This window comes from Amia ocellicauda, chromosome 6, assembly GCF_036373705.1.
Source record: "Amia ocellicauda isolate fAmiCal2 chromosome 6, fAmiCal2.hap1, whole genome shotgun sequence".
Lineage (NCBI taxonomy): Eukaryota > Metazoa > Chordata > Actinopteri > Amiiformes > Amiidae > Amia > Amia ocellicauda.
The window spans coordinates 8,001,004-8,018,477 of record NC_089855.1 but is presented as its reverse complement, the minus strand read 5'-3'; the positions used below and the strand labels follow the sequence as shown (position 1 = coordinate 8,018,477).

At 46.6% G+C, this 17,474-nt stretch overlaps 2 protein-coding genes across 4 annotated transcripts; one reads left to right on the top strand and one right to left on the bottom strand.

Annotated features, from left to right (window-relative positions):
* The first annotated feature begins 1,885 nt into the window (after positions 1–1,885).
* On the top strand, positions 1,886–8,369 carry arl6 (ARF like GTPase 6). 3 transcript variants are annotated; one of them, XM_066706007.1, is made up of 8 exons: positions 1,886–2,184; positions 4,224–4,372; positions 4,999–5,060; positions 5,292–5,360; positions 5,795–5,889; positions 5,998–6,127; positions 6,227–6,282; positions 6,897–8,369. In XM_066706007.1, the coding sequence occupies exons 2-8, from the start codon at positions 4,250–4,252 to the stop codon at positions 6,920–6,922; spliced, it is 561 nt and encodes a 186-aa protein (XP_066562104.1). In that variant the 5' UTR covers positions 1,886–2,184; positions 4,224–4,249; the 3' UTR covers positions 6,923–8,369. The 3 variants fall into 3 exon arrangements, with proteins under 3 accessions (XP_066562104.1, XP_066562103.1, XP_066562102.1); XM_066706006.1 differs by having other exon boundaries at positions 4,217–4,372; XM_066706005.1 differs by having other exon boundaries at positions 1,890–2,184; positions 4,227–4,372.
* A 724-nt stretch (positions 8,370–9,093) lies between these two features.
* On the bottom strand, positions 9,094–14,583 carry LOC136751771 (F-box only protein 47). The gene is made up of 10 exons (XM_066707554.1): positions 14,418–14,583; positions 13,927–14,091; positions 12,069–12,145; positions 11,477–11,554; positions 11,264–11,372; positions 10,986–11,159; positions 10,639–10,788; positions 10,327–10,469; positions 9,665–9,824; positions 9,094–9,571 (listed from the first exon to the last, which is right to left on the bottom strand). The coding sequence occupies exons 1-10, from the start codon at positions 14,581–14,583 to the stop codon at positions 9,465–9,467; spliced, it is 1,329 nt and encodes a 442-aa protein (XP_066563651.1). The 3' UTR covers positions 9,094–9,464.
* Positions 14,584–17,474: the final 2,891 nt, after the last annotated feature.

Sequence of the window (17,474 nt, the reverse complement as noted above, 5' to 3'; positions counted from 1 at the left end):
ACAGCGCTTCACTTTTTCCACATTTTGTTATGTTACAGCCTTATTCCAAAATTGATTAAATTCATTATTTTCCTCAAAATTCTACAAACAAAACACCATAATGACAACGTGAAAGAAGTTTGTTTGAAATCTTTGCAAATTTATTAAAAATAAAAAACAAAAAAAGCACATGTACATAAGTATTCACAGGCTTTGCCATGACACTCAAAATTGAGCTCAGGTGCATCCTGTTTCCACTGATCATCCTTGAGATGTTTCTACAACTTGATTGGAGTCCACCTGTGGTAAATTCAGTTGATTGGACATGATTTGGAAAGGCACACACCTGTCTATATAAGGTCCCACAGTTAACAGTGCATGTCAGAGCACAAACCAAGCTATGAAGTCCAAGGAAATGTCTGTAGACCGCCGAGACAGGATTGTATCGAGGCACAGATCTGGGGAAGGGTACAGAAAAATTTCTGCAGCATTGAAGGTCCCAATGAGCACAGTGGCCTCCATCATCCGTAAATGGAAGAAGTTTGGAACCATCAGGACTCTTCCTAGAGCTGGCTGCCCGGCCAAACTGAGCGATCGTGGAGTCAGGGAGGTGACCAAGAACCCGATGGTCACTCTGACAGAGCTCCAGCGTGTCTCTGTGGAGAGAGGAGAACCTTCCAGAAGAAAAACCATCTCTGCAGCACTCCACCAATCAGGCCTGTATGGTAGAGTGGCTAGAGGGAAGCCACTCCTCAGTAAAAGGCACATGACAGCCCACCTGGAGTTTGCCAAAAGGCACCTGAAGGACTCTCGGACCATGAGAAACAAAATTCTCTGGTCTGATGAAACCAAAGATTGAACTCCTGTCTGGAGGAAACCAGGCACCGCTCATCACCTGGCCAATACCATCCCTACAGTGAAGCATGGTGGTGGCAGCATCATGCTGCTTTTTCAGCAGCAGGAACTGGGAGACTAGTCAGGATCGAGGAAAAGATGAATGCAGCAATGTACAGAGACATCCTTGATGAAAACCTGCTCCAGGGCACTCTGGACCTCAGACTGGGGCGACGGTTCATCTTCCAACAGGACAATGACCCTAAGCACATGGCCAAGATAACAAAGGAGTGGCTACAGGACAACTCTATGAATGTCCTTGAGTGGCCCAGCCAGAGCCCAGACTTGAACCCGATTGAACATGTCTGGAGAGATCTGAAAATGGCTGTGCACCGACGCTCCCCATCCAACCTGATGGTGCTTGAGAGGTCCTGCAAAGAATGGGAGAAACTGCCCAAAAATAGGTGTGTCAAGCTTGTAGCATCATACTCCAAAAGACTTGAGGCTGTAATTGGTGCCAAAGGTGCTTCAACAAAGTATTGAGCAAAGGCTGTGAATACTTATGTACATGTGCTTTTTTTTATTTATAATTTTTTTTTTTTTAATAAATTTGCAAAGATTTCAAACCAACTTCTTTCACGTTGTCATTATGGGGTATTGTTTGTAGAATTTTTAGGAAAATAATGAATTTAATCCATTTTGGAATAAAGCTGTAACATAACAATGTGGAAAAAGTGAAGCGCTGTGAATACTTTCTGGATGCACTGTATGCATACTAATGCTAACCTAATGTCTACTACCATTTACATTCACTGGAGTAACATTTTAGTACCATATAAAACAATATATATTCAGTAATATACTATGCAAAAATCTAATGCAAAGTATCTTAAAGCATAGTATTATTATGATATCCAAAAACGCACATAGTGTTTGGAAATGTTGTCCCTGTGCTGCGGCCTGAGCCTGTGCCCCCGCTGTTCAGTGGCGTGCTGTGTGTATAATGTGACACACTAACTGTGTCGAGATGCCCGGTGCATGAACCCGGTGCACGCCGTGCGGAGACGGCGCTGCGGGGCGCTCTGCAGCCCTCCGGTTCCCCGGATGGAGGCGCTGCAGGGCGGAGTGCAGGTCTCCGCAGCAACGCGCTGTACATATCCCGGCTGAAGGACGGAGAGGCACGGCGGCCCTGCAGCTCACACGCCGGCGCCTGCGGACGGCCAGCTGTCTCGGCTCTTTATCTGCGGTTAGGGGTCTAGCGTGGAGGCGGCGGCCCGCGGGGGAGAGGCCGGCAGCCGGGGAGCCGAGGCACGACAGGGCGAGGCTGCGCCGCTGCGGAAGGCCGAGGGAGCTCAGAGTCTCCAGTAGCAGGTGAGCACAAACGCACAGTTTACACCGGCCTTACACAGAGCCCGAGCCCAGTTATTGCACCACGGGACAGGGTGGTTAGGAAACATGGCAGAGAATGCATCACTGTTTACTCGTGTCCCACATGTTATGCCGGGGAAATTAAAATAAGCAGGTGACTATCGGTGTAAGTAAATAAAGTGTAATTAAGGCAGACAGCGGGTCGTGTTTATTATAGTTAGTGCTTTGCAGGGGTATTGTGGGTAATCGATGATAGAACTGCGCTGATCTGATTTATTATCGGTGTTATTGGTAATGCGACGTGCGCATGCGTTGTTTAAGCTGTGCGACTGATTACTAGTGTATCAGACACTGTAAATGCAATTGCTATAATTATTATATTATACATCCGGCGCAACATTGAGGAAGACATTAGTAAGACGTTGTTGTTGTTGTTGTTGTATTCAGTTCAGGTGTATTATTTCTATCAGGTACAGCACCACTGTCATTATTTTCTGCTGTTTAAAGGCTGCTCTTGGTCTGTGTTCAGTACAGTGGCCTGGGGGGTTCAAATCCCGTTACAGGAACTTCCTGCATTTATCATCATGTACTGTACTGTGTGGAGTCCAGTGTATTTTTATACACCTTGTGCTTTAAATAACACAGGTTTCCCAACGGCTTAGCGTCTGTTGTATTTCTACACGCACACGCACTGACACACACACACTCTTCTCTCACACACAGACAGACAGACACAATCACAGATAGTCACACACACAGACACACACACACACACAGAAACACTCACAGATAGACACACACAAACACACTTTCACACACATGCACTCACACAGACACACTCACAGATAGACACACTCACACACACACAGACACACTCATTGACACGCACACACACAGACACACTCACAGACACTCACACACACACAGACCCACACACACACTTTCACACACATGCACTCACACTGACACTCACACACAGACACACTCACAGATAGACACACACACACACACAGATAGACACTCACACACACACAGACACACTCACAGATAGACACACACACAGACCCACACACACACTTTCACACACATGCACTCACACTGACACTCACACACAGACACACTCACAGATAGACAGACACACACACACAGATAGACACTCACACACACACAGACACACTCACAGATAGACACACACACAGACCCACACATGCACTCACACTGACACTCACACACAGACACACTCACAGATAGACAGACACACACACACAGATAGACACTCACACACACACAGACACACTCACAGATAGAAACACACACAGACCCACACATGCACTCACACTGACACTCACACACAGACACACTCACAGATAGACACACTCACACACACACAGACACACTCACTGACACGCACACACGCACACACACAGACACACTCACAGATAGACACACACACAGACCCACACACACACTTTCACACACATGCACTCACACTGACACTCACACACAGACACACTCACAGATAGACACACACACACACACAGATAGACACTCACACACACACAGACACACACACAGACACACTCACTGACACGCACACACACACACTCACAGATAGACACACTCACACACACACAGACCCACACACACACTTTCACACACATGCACTCACACTGACACACACACACAGACAGACAGACAGACACACTCACAGATAGACACACACAAACACACTCACTGACACGCACACACACACTCACACACGGTTCTTTCCAGACTGTAAATCCCTGTATGCAGACACTCCTGATGTCTCGTCCTGCCGATCACACTGGCCAATCGGCTGCCGGTTCAGGACGAGCTCAGTAAGCGGTTTAGCGATGGGTCCCAGCTGGGGGATTCCACAGCTTTAATGCACAGTGCAGCTCGACTCTAGGGCGAGGGTTAGTCAGTGGCCGAGAGGAAGTGATGACCATCACCAAACCTCGCAGATCTGGATTAGCACCAGTCCTGCACTACCCTGTGTAAAATAACACTGCAGTTCTAAGCAGGCGAGCTCCGGTGAGGAGGGCTGATGGGGCTGTTTGACAAGCTGGCCGGGTGGCTGGGCATTAAGAAGAAAGAGGTGCACGTCCTGTGCCTGGGACTGGACAACAGCGGCAAGACCACCATCATTAATAAACTGAAGCCGTCCAACGTGAGTCCCCCGCTGCGTTGTCATGTCACAGATTTGTTCACTGGTGTGTTTCGTTCTTGCTTTGTTTTTGTTTGTCTTTTCATAGTTTGATTTGGGGGTTGTTTATTTGCGGTCTCTGTAGCGTAAGCGGTTCTCGGCAGCACCGGGAGAAAGTGTGTATTATATGCAGACCTGGGATGAATTACAATCCTAACTGTATCATTTGAAATCAATACCAAGGTCCCTGTAATTGTAATTTAAAGTAGTTTAACTTTACTATCCCTGTGTCATTGTAATTGCAAATGTGCCACATAATTTATATACATTTCCTGTTCAATTACACCTTTATGTTCTCTGTGTTGTGTCAGGACTGCATACAGACTTATATACATGTGAAGACTAACCTTATAAAACTGCAGGACTGAGAGAGACCTGTTTTTGTAGTTTTAGAATAGTTTTTGTCCCTGTGCTCTGATGGATTATTTTAGTAGGAAGTACAGTACTGTGCAGACGTTTTGTACTGTGCTGTTTAATGTCTGGATTGGGTGGATGTACAGATATTAAAATCTTATGACTGATAATGAGTCGTAGCTTTGTGTTTTTATTGTATTTAGTTTTTAATGCCCGTTGTGTTTATTTAATCGCAGGCTCAGACACAAGACATCGTCCCGACCATTGGCTTCAGCATAGAGAAGTTCAAGACCTCCAGGTAACATGTTTGGTTTTCTATTGGCTGTGTGTCCATATTAATTGGTTTGGTTTTGAAGTGATGCTCGCTAAAGCCAGCGTTGCTGTTACTGGGTCGATCAGAGGCCCGAACTTGACAAAACAAAGGAATATCCAGTATCAATGCGGAGAGAATTATTTTCTTAATGAACTTATGATGTGAGTTTTATTTTTACAAGAGTTCGCTCTCCCTTTTGTCTCTCCTCCTCTGTAGTCTGTCTTTCACGGTGTTTGACATGTCTGGTCAAGGGAGGTACAGGAATCTCTGGGAGCATTACTACAAGTAAGTGTCTCCTTTCTGACTGGCTGCTGTTGTCTCACCCCTTTCACCCCATTTCCACTGAGCGACGCCAGACAGCAGCAGCTCAACGTTGCAAAATATATACGCAATGATTTGAAAATATATATTGAAGAAAATGGGCAAGAAAGGGGAAACGATACAGAATAAAGCAATTAAAAGGAAGAGTCTAATACATTCTCTCTCTCTCTGTTTCCTGAATACAAAGCGAGTATAAATGATACTATGTTTTATTGAAGTAAACTTGAAGGCTTTCCTTTGGCTCCATTAGCTGCTTTGCATTCACAGACAATAAATAAACATTGATGCACTCGCAAGGTCAGGGCGATTTGTCCTTCACTGGGACCTCGCCAGGGTGATCCACGCCCTGCTTGTGGCGTCGCATGACCTTTGCTGACGATGTCCTCTCCTCTCCCCAGGGAAGGCCAGGCCATCATCTTTGTCATCGACAGTAGCGACAAGTTACGCATGGTGGTGGCCAAAGAGGAGCTCGACACGCTGCTCAACCACCCAGGTAACCCAGATCTGTTACCCTCGGCCGGTCGGACACATTCTTGCAAAGTGCTCCCGTTCCCGAAAGAGTCCAAAGTGAAAGGAAAGCGTGTCTTCTGTCCCCTCTTAGACATCAAACACCGCAGGATGCCGGTCCTATTCTTCGCCAACAAGATGGACCTCAGGGACGCGCTGTCTTCGGTGAAGGTGTCTCAGCTGCTGTGCCTGGAGAACATCAAAGACAAGCCCTGGCACATCTGGTGAGTTGGGGGGTGGGTGAAATATTGTGGTGCTGGGCTTCCGCGGGGTCGGGGTGGCGCGGGACAGTCTGGTCACTAGTTCCCCGTTGTCTTTTCCAGCGCGAGCGATGCTGTGAAAGGGGAAGGCTTACAGGAAGGAGTGGACTGGCTGCAAGGTACTGTAAGACAAAACCTCTGCGGTTATAATGGCGGCTCTCCGTGTGGAATCCCACGTGTTTAGGGTTCCGGAACGTATGAGTATATGGCCGCAATGACAATTTAATGAAGCACTTTGGACATAAAGAAGAACCCAAATAAGAGTCCCGCCCTTTTTTAGGATTACAAAGTGTAGAAATTTGATATCGGTGCAGTGAACTCCATGCAGTAACTCAATTAAATCTGTGTTGTACTTTTTCCTCCATTGTTTCCAGACCAAATTGCACAGTAAGTACTGAGTGGTTTTAATGCCAGCCCTGCAGTAGAGCTGTGTGTGTCGTGTTTTGGTCAGCATCAGCCAGTTAGTTTTTGTTTTTCTCCCCTTGTCAACAGTGTCCCCTTTATTTTCATGCATTGATGGTATTTTTAACTTTTTGGGCTAGGCCAAATCAAAATTTAGACAAAGTAATTAAGTGGCTTCAAACAACACATCGGTTGTGTAATTTAATTTCTCTTAATGCTGCGTGTGAAGATTGAATAAACAAAAACGGCCTGCTCTGCTTTCCTGCTCTTCATTTCTATGATTTTATTTTTAATTCTACTTCTGTACGCTTTTATTCCCACCCCAACACAGATCAGATCAGAACAATGAAGACGTGAAAGGCTAGCAGGGTGGGGAGCGCTAACCGAGGCCACAAGAAGACCCCCGATGCCTGGAGCGGACCCCTGTACCCCCTCTGTTAAAGACGTCCTGTGTGGAAGCGCTGGCCGTAGAGCCCCCTCTGACGACCCGTGTATATAGTTTGTGTCACATGCTTTCATAATGAGCCGCATGCTACGCCAGGGCGCGGCTGAAGACTCTTCATTCCTGGGCTGCAGGGTGGGGCGTCACCGTTTTATTTAAAGGATTTATTCATGTATTATTATCATTATTATTATTTCTCTGTGCTTATAGACAAAGTACATTCTTGACTCTAGTCTCTTTTGGCAGGGTTTTAAAAACAGGTCGAGCCTTCATTCTCTGACACACTGCTGTGTCTCGTCATACCAACGCACTTGTGTGTGTCCAGTTTACTTATGGAAGGTTTATTTATTTCTGCACGTACACATGCACGCTCTCTCTGCGCAGCTGCAGTCCTTCCTCCTGGAATCAGTTGTATAAAGGTCCTCTTGGGGGGAATCCAGATGTGTACGTCACTCCTGTGAAATGGCTGAATCGGGACTTTAATTCCCGGAGAGTCCGTAGCGTGGATTAGCCTGATCGATTCCCTCCAATCTCCCATCTCTTGGTAATAAATGCGATGGGGTCACCAGAAACCCCCCTAAGAGTCCATTATTCCCGTCATTTAGTCATCTAAGTCTCGCCGGCCTGTGGGTCCATGTCCCATCCGTGTTGTTGATCTCGGTCAGCGTGTTCAGGTTTGTGCAGCCTTGTGTAGCGACGTCCCCTTTGGGCAAGACCGACAGATACACACTGTATATCGATCTGCTGAACCGAAGAACCACCAGGAACAAATCTGTGTCCTTTTCATCTGAGAAACCTCGACATCGCACAGAACCCCGATGCACACGTAGAGCCGCACAACTGGCCGATCCGTAGACACTCGGACACACAGCTGAGACATCCATTTTCAGAGCGAAACACTAAAAGGTTGAGTCTTGTTTTTATTGGATTTGTTGTTGTAATGTCTTAATCTTGCTGGTTTCGGGCACAGTGGTCATTAAGCTTAGACCTGTACCGATGTCACTTTTGCACTCGGATCATCTGAAATCACAGTTCTGGGTGGGACACTGCTGGGAACAGCTACACAAAAACCACACAACTCCCCTAATATCACAATAACCGAGAGATGGGTCTTCTGTTTGTTTTTTCCAATGGTCACTAAAGCATTCCAGTCTGATTTTAATGTAACTAAATAATTGACTTTGTTTTGTAAAGGAATGTTATATTTTGTTACAAAGTTTTCATTTTTTAAGAATGATGTGGAAATTTGGTAAAATAGTAATAATTAAACATTCCTTCATGAAATGGCCTGGGGACGGCCTCGGGTCAGTAATGCTCTGATGATTGTAGGTATTTTTGCATTAATAAAGAGTCTCAGTCTAACTTGGTCTCTGCTCTTTCTGTGACTGTAACAGCAGCAGCTCACGGGTGATTTGTTTTAACATGATCTACACACGCTGTAGTCCTACATGACCACTCTCAGCTTCTTCTCACACTGTCGTAGAAAACTGCAGACTAATGTAACTGAACATGTAATCAACCTGGAACTGCTCAAATAAATTGCTCTATACGTATCCGTCCTCCGTGACTCGTCTTTCGGGACTGACGGTAGTGATTGGACAGCTGTGCTAGGTGTCCACACGAGGGAGACATTCTCCACCAAGACACTGAACTGCTGTCCTCTACTGTGAGGCCTAGCCAGCCTCCTCACTGGAGTATTTAACTGCATGAGGATGAGAGGGAGGCAGAGCGATACGATAAGCTCTAATTGGGTTTTAAAATATTAGTTTTTAATCAAACTGAATTAAAACAGCACACAGATAGAAAATTAAACAATTAACCACTTACACCAGTTGCCACAGTGCCCCACAACCTTAATTGGGAAATTAATCTGTTGCAAATATCAATTAAGACACCAAAGCGGGGCCAGACTGCAGGCGGCTTTATTTAATGAGGCTGTATTTCTTTTAACACCACATAACAACAACACCCTGGTAAACAAGATATTAACTCTGAATTTAATATATTTACACAATAAATAAATAAATAAATAAATAGATCATGTTACATGCAAGTAAACTGGTTAAAACGCATGAATAAATAAAACCGTTCTCAATGATTCGTGGAAGACTACGCTCTGCAAACAAGGGTGCCCACGTTATTCAAATATAATTAAATTAATTATAACAAGGCAATTTGATGAACAAAATCTAGATTTGAACTAACTTCCTCTGTGACTGACGCAACTAAAGTTTTAAACCGAAAAATACAATCAGAACCATTAAAATAAACACAATCGCGTCGTATGAGACAGATGCTCAAGTTAGCAAGGGCCAGAATTCAGGTCTGCGAACATTGTGAGACCAGCTCTCGTCCAGAAGACGCAACATAGATGTTCCTGTGCTCGAAACACACAGGACATCAACGATAGCACAAGTCAAGGCAGTAAAGGCCACCGACACGCACGCCTCTTCCCCCTCAGTCGCCCTTGATGATCATGTAGACCATCTCGGTGTGGAAGTGGGCACTGGCGTTCAGGATGCTGCACAGGTTCTGGAATGTGTCGGCTTCAGCCTCCCGCCCGCCTGGTCAAACAGACATCACAGCATCACCCCCGCGCCCACGGGACAGGAATAAGACCCTCCGAGACCCCTCCACCCACCCGCCCGCCCACTCACCGGCCATCAGCGACTCGTACATCTGCATGGTGACCTGAGAGAACACGTTCTCCACGCTCTGGACGAAGGACCAGCGCTCCGGGGAGCCGGGGAAGACCCTGCTGATCTGCTGCATCATCTTCACGGACCAGTTCATGCAGTAACCGTCCTTCTCGCACACCTGCGGGATGCACAACGTCAATCCCCCTGGGGACGTGAGAACCCGGCAAGCAAATCTCACGCGGAGTTCAGAGCCGCTATACAACCATTTTCCTTTTTTGGCAATTGATTTTTATCAACACACAAACTTGTTTAGTATTCCCTTCTCCCACAGGCCGTCAGCAGCGTCAGTCAAAACATCACACAGGTAGGTTTCCTTTACTGCCTCTTGACCATACACAGATATATGGTATAGATTGGTGGGGAGTTAAGTGCTCCATTTAACCAAAGGGAGTTAATAGCCTTGTCCTGTCTGTGCAGCCACTCAGAGAGCAGGACTTTCTGTCCCCTCAAACTGTACCGACACTCAAACTGACACTTTATTTACGCAACGCATACTTCTAGAGCTCAGAAAATAGATTCCCACAACAGTAGTGATCTCTGAGTGCACAAAGCATGCTGTGTGTGTGCCCAGAAGGCCCCGACCTCACGTCCTGTCTTCGCACGGGCTACAGGCGACTCACCAGGATCAGGAACACCAGCAGCCGCGCGATCTCCGCCACGCGGCCGTTCAGCGCCCGGCTAGCCATGAAGGTGAAGCAGGTGCGGTTCCCACAGAGGATGAGCAGCCGCGCCACGTTCTCCTGCAGCCACTCTCCCGGCAGCACTGCAACACATGCACCATGGGGCTCACTGCAGTTCTCACCGTGTTCTCTCACACTCTGTAGTGACTGTTCAAGGCGATACTGCGGTAAACCCTCATAACTACTAGACCACCAATCTGCCAAACAAACTAAAAAGAGAGGATCCCTTTTCCCCGCCGCCACGCAAACTACCTGTCAGTTCCTCGATGAGGCTGATGACGCTGTCGGTCGTCCACTCCTTGGTCTCGGGATCGTTGTAGAGCAGCTTGAGTGCCTTTGCCAGGTCCCACAGACTGCACTCAGCCACCACGGTGTCGCACAGACTCTGCCACCCGATCCTGCCTGAGAGACAGCAGCGTGACCAAATCCAGCGACCATCACAGACACAGCTGAAATATAATGAAACTGAACCACGCAACACAACAGATCATCCCGAACAACAGGGACAAGAGTAAGAGCGCCCACAGCAGCAGTGGGAGAAGAAGAGGAAGTGGACCCAGAACTAGAAGAGAGACCATGACCCCAGTGGCCCAATTTACCATCCAGGGTGAGGGGGCCGTAGAAGATGAAGAGCAGGCGCGCCTGGTTGACCATGGGCCAGGGCTTGAGGATGCGGGTCAGCCAGAACAGCGTGTCTCTGCGGCTCAGCCAGGGGTCCAGCAGCACACTCCTGCAGAACAGCCGGATCTGCCCCTCCAGCTTCTCAGAGGCCCCTGTGCAGGGGACACAAGCCACCGCAGGACACTGAGCCTCTCCGCTGCGTACAGCCTGTGCGCTGCCGTCACAGGGGGCCGGAGAGGCCGGTACAGTCACGCACCTGGCTTGCTGGCCACCGCGGTCTGAATCTTGCGCGGCAGGTTGGTGAATTCGCACAGGGAGTTGAAGACGCGGTGACACTCCAGCTCGTCCCAGCCAGCTATCAGCGTCTGAGGGAACACGATGCGACAACGGTCTGAGCAGCGCCGCTCTGCTGGCGGGTGTCCACACATCTAAACACAAGCGCCGGGGGCGGACGAGGGAAGGCGCTCACCTGCAGAAACGCCCCAAAGCTGGCGAACCCCAGGCACACCGGATGCACCGCGCAGCGCTCCAGCACAACACAGGGAACCTGAGCAGAGGAGCACCATCTGAGACACCGACGCTGGCAGCCAACAAATGATTTTCACTTTCCGATAATCTAGAACAGGGGTTTTCAAACCGGTCCTGGAGTAGCCCCTGCCCTGCTGGTTTTTGTTCCAGCTGAGGTCTTAATTGCTTAATTGAATCCTTAATTGACCTAACAAAGCAATACACCATTCAATTAAGTAATTAAGACCTAGGTAGGGGGTACTCCAGGACCGGTTGAAAACCCCTGATCTAGAAGATTAAAATACTGTATTTTGGGGCACATAAACTACACAACATCAAGTGGTTGGGTGAGATTTTTATTTACACTTCTTGGTGTAAATTCTTGGTCGAAACTTGTAAGAATTCTCTTGAGACATTTCATTCTGTAAAATCTATAGCTGAGAACGTCAGCTCTGACTCGTATAAAACAAAGCTCTGGTGTGATATTTCAGGCATTCCTGCCCTCTAATCCAGCGTCTGCCTTTCAGACTCTAAATCCTCTGATAATTCCTCACCTGGGAAAAGTTGCCGTAGATAAACTTTAACCGGTCCTTGGTTGGTAGTAAGAGGGTGCATCTCTTGAACAATAAACCTGAGGCAAGAAGCAATATAGCGACGTGTGAAGTTTTCATTGATTAGCAGTGGCTCTGCTTCTTGTTATATCTCCAGAAGGTACTGGTGATGAAACCCTAGTCAATCGTTTAGTCCAGTAGACTGTATAAATTAGCTAGATAGATAAGGTCTTATACATTTTATATTTTGCAGTTGTGACCGGAAAACATCGCCACAAGGATGCTAATGTTAAGGCATTTTCATTGCAGCTCACATTGCTAAACTGGCAATTTAATGAAAATGTATAAAAATTGAAAAAGAAAAAGATATTGGTCAGTCAGTTACAGATGTAATGGCAAAATATTCCTTTATAAACAAATAGTCACAACCTTTATCGTTAATTTGAAATTGTGACAATAAAAACTTGTGATAATGTCGGGCAACAATAATAATACGAGAGTTGATGGGTCTGCTGTTATTATGCCATTTCCATACGTCTTCTAATAATGCATTTTTACATAGATATTTATTTAACAAAGTTGTTGTGTCAGATAAGTATTCATCAATTACGATGTATTAATTTATGTGGAAACAATCTGTGATCTGAGATCTTGTTGAAGAGAAACGTCTGGTTTGTTTACATTGCGTCTTTGCTGGCGTGCGGTACTGACCAATGGAAAGGACGTTACTGTCTGTCATCATTCCTATAGATTATATTTTTTACCCAACATAAAGGACCTCTCTCGGCAGGTGCCCGATTATGTGCTGCTGCGAGAGTGCAGATGAGAGAGAGAAACAGACTTTTACATTGTAGCTTATAAACAATGACTTTTAATGACAACAACATTCATTTTAATGACCTTTAAGGGCCTTAAGAAAATATTTTGAAATGTAATGACTTTTAATGACGTGCGGAAACCCAGAGAAGGGAGAAGCACTGAAGAGGAAGAGGAGTAAGAAGAGCGACAGTGTGTCACCATATAACACCCCTTCTCATGTATTAGTTTAGTGTGTTGATACAGATCCCCATTAGCTGCTATGTTATTGCATATGTGATTGATTAATTTGAAAAAGATGCTCCCACACTGTCTCTACTAGCAAGTGTTATAATTCAATAGAATGCAATGTTTTGATCAAAGACCTTATGACACTTGCAAGTAGAAACTGTGGGGGAGCATGTTTTATCAATGCAGATCCATTTCACTCATACACACCTGTCTAGTCTACAGGTGTGCAATTAGCTTTTGTTATGGTGTTTAATTACCTGAATAAATGCCACGTTTTAACATGTTCACCACACATTTATGGCCACTCATGCATTTCTGCTGATGTTTGCCTTTGGCTGGTAAAAATACCAAGTGGCTGGTAAGTTTTTTCCTTCTACCAGACACAGTGGCTAGTGGCCAAAAAAGTAAATTTTATCCCCTGGTTATAATGTTTTTTTAGTTTTATATTTATTCACTTTAGTTTATTCCATGTTTTCTTTTGTGCTTCATGTTAGCTCTGTCCTGTATCTCATTGCTTGTCTTGGTACGATTGTAGTTACATGAATGCCTCTTTTAAATGTATTGTTTTACGTGAAAATAAAGACTTAAACATTACATTTCTGCGCCCACTTAACTGGCAAAACGATCCCGGGGAAGGCAATACAGAAGTGACGGGACCCTGACCCCCTAAGCCAAATCAACAGGGTGGCATTGTCTGACAGTGCTCCTGTCATGTCACATTGAGATATATACACTCTTGCATGTATTTGAAGCAGGTAAGGTGCTGGACGCACTCAAGAAAGGTGCTTCGTTTCATCGAATCGCCGACGCTCACCCAGACACTTGTAGTGTTCGAGGATGCAGTCCTCCTGGCTGGACGGCCGGGCCGGGTGGAACTCCTGCACGAACATCCTGCTCCTCCAGGCCAGCGTGGACACCTGCCTCACCACGTAGGCGCCAACGGCCTTGGACACCATGCTGAAGACGCTCATCTCCTTCACTGGACGAGACAGGAAATGGTAATGAGGCGTCAGGCGATTTCTGCCGGGTTTTGTTCCAACAGGAGAGCCCAATTCCTTAACAAATCATTATTTAATCGGGTGGGCTTATCTAAAACTGTCACATCTTATTTTTATGGCCTGACAATATGATGAAGACTCAGAACATTGAACCCCCAGAACATTGCAGACCGGAGAGAGAAGTGTTCAATCCAGTGAATCCTTTAATTAGACCAATTAAGGTGCCAAAAGCCGGGCTGGACACCGCGGCCCCCCAGCACTGCAGTCGGACCCCCCAGGTATAGCCCCCGAGGGCCCCCTCCCTCACCAGTCAGGTGGCGCAGGATCATGTCCAGCACCTCGGCGGGGATCTTCTCGAAGCGGCCCCAGGTGGACCTGCGCTGGCGCCGCGCCGCCCCAATGCTCGGACCCTGCTTGCGGCCGCTGCGCCGGTACTTGTGCGCCGGGATGAGGGTGAAGGAGCGCGACGCCATGGCAGACACCGGCCTGTAGGAAAGAGCACAGTGACCACAGGGGGCGCCCTGACACCTACTGCCAGAGCTCCCAATTACTGAGCCCTTAATGAACTCTTCATTTCCCAAATTCATTGTTCACACAGTAGGGGGTTAAGTATTGAATAGTATTGAAGAAACAACTCTTTTACTCGGTGTGAGCAGCGCTGCTCCGTGGGTACCTGGCACCCTGGCCTACTCACCCGCTCGCTCCGCCTGCTGCTGTGTCTTTCCCCCGTGTGTTAATCTCCTCCGGGCGGCTTCTGGGCGTTTTCCGCGGGTTTCCGTGTGTTTCCGTGTGCTTTCGGGGTGTTTTCCGTGTGCTTTCCCTGTGTTTCCGTGGGTTTCCGTGGGTTTTCGGGATGTTTTCCGTGTGTTTTCGGGTGTTTTCCGTGTGTTTCCGTGTGCTTTCCCTGTGTTTCCGTGGGTTTTCGGGATGTTTTCCGTGTGCTTTCCCTGTGTTTCCGTGTGTTTTCGGGGTGTTTTCCGTGTTTTTCCGTGTGCTTTCCCTGTGTTTCCGTGGGTTTCCGTGTGTTTTCGGGGTGTTTTCCGTGTGTTTCCGTGGGGTTTCGGGGTGTTTTCCGTGTGTTTCTGTGTGCTTTCCCTGTGTTTCCGTATTTTTCCGTGTGTTTCCGTGTGTTTTCGGGGTGTTTTCCGTGTGTTTCTGTGTGCTTTCCCTGTGTTTCCGTATTTTTCCGTGGGTTTCCGTGGGTTTTCGGGGCGACTCGGAGCGACACAAGACTCCCGCGAAACCCGCGCGGAGAGGCGACTGCGCAAGCGCGGCCGTGGATGCCTCAAACCCAGAGAGAGCGATGATTTCATTTATTTACACTTAACATGCTTTATATCTTCACTTTAAACTCGTAATGTAGTGGTGTGTCCATTATATACTTGCGTGTTTGTTATACTCATTATTCCTACTACTATTACACCAACAATAATACTGGGTTGCTAATAATGGTAATAATGGTATTATTACAGTGTGGTTATTGCCGCTATCGTTGGTGAGATCCAGGAATGCATGCGTGGCAGTGCAATGACATTGAACGTTCAAAAACAGGCGTTTCGTTTTTAAATCAAGGTACGATTGCATAAATAAGAGCAAGTAAGTTGTGTCCTGTCTGTAAGCCTTCAGGGCGCATCACAGCTGAAATCCGCGCCCACGCGTGTCCTCATCCCGGCCCGGGCGACCCCAGATCCCCGGGCAGAGCCGCTGCTGCCGGGCCGCCGTGTGTGCAGACCGGCTGGGGCTGCAGAGCGCCCGCACCGCCCCCCTGGATCCTCACCCCGGACAGACTTACACACAGGCAAGTCATCTTCCCAAATGTGCAGTTAATTCAGTCATGTGTGTGTGTGCGTGCATGTGTGCAACACCGAGGAACATCGTTCTCCCCTGTGTTTTTGTATTTGTATATACGTTGATATAATAATAATAATTAAGCATAATCATGAGATTCAGAGATCTTTTTTTAAAGAGCCCTGGCTGGGTGTGGCAGAGCTGCAGATTACGTCACAATTAATTAGAGCTAATCATGTCATTTTAGTGGGAATGTAGCAGTTACACTTTATTTCTCTGTCACATTTGAGTTGTTTCAGTGGAGTTGTTCTTGAATTGCCCCCTGTGATCCGGTGTCTTCACTCAAAGCTGTGAGAAACCAAGACTGAATTCAAGTATTGGCTGGTCAACCAAAGAGCTACAATTGAAGAAGAGGCCAGTCTTTTACAGACCGCAGGAGTGCAGTGAGGGAGCTTCGCCCAGACTGTTCAGGCCGATCTGATTAATACTTTATCCCCAGTTGACGCAATGAGTATTAAATATTGGTTGATGTTATTTATATTGTGTGATATAATTGAGATGTATTGGCTCAAACTGCCGGCACTATTTGGTGTTTGTCGGCGTGGAGCAGTTACACTGGGAATGCAGAGGGAATAAGTGTGTGATGCGTCTGTGAAGAGATGGGTAACCAGCGCAGAACAGGGGTCTAGTGCAAAGGCACTTTTAAGGTTGAAACAAATATTGTGGCCTCTAAATTACACCATAATCAGCTGTTTGAACCCCCACAATATGCTTTCTGTCCTAAACACAGCACAGCGATGGCGGGACTCAAAGCTGCCAGTCACTTATTGATAGCTGTGGTCTGTGGTCCATCTGCAATGCTTGTATAATTCAGTCGCAGTGTTTTTTATTTTGTGTTTTTGATGCAGTTGATCATAATATTCCATTTGAGCACCTCGGTGGCCAGCTGGCCTTACTAGCACAGCTCTCTATGGGCGTGATTCATCAGTTACAACCAGTTTCTTATTGTTTTCATTCCCCACAGAAGGTGACTCTGAGGGTGTAGTCCCCCAGGTTTCTTTTATTGGGCCTCTATTCGTCACACAGTTTTCTGCAGAGCTCATTCTTACATAAGGTGTTTAAATACAGCGTCAGATGTTTGGCGAGAACGAGAGGTTATCATTTCCAGAAATCGCTCACACTCGCCTGACTTTTTTTTTTTTTAAAGAATCCTGGATGAAACAGGATTTTCATCATGCAGAGACTACAGCAAACATAATCAAAATAAACAGTAGATTATTGGTGTCGGATGAGAAAATGGATGGCGATTGGCAGTATTGTCTCGTCTGGTTATAATCAAGAACTTTAAGAAGCCGTAAATTGAAAAGCCTTCCCTCCTCTAATGACCCTTTCACTGTGAAACGGTCGCCAGTCTAGGAAACAGACTGCTGCACCAGAAACAAGATATACCCTTGTAAGGGGATTAAATGCTTTTTACTAAGGCTATTAACTCCAGTATTTAAAGAATTACTACCACAAATGGTATAGAATGTAATCCCTTTAGGGTAACCCATGCCGTGTATTTAATTTCCCTTTG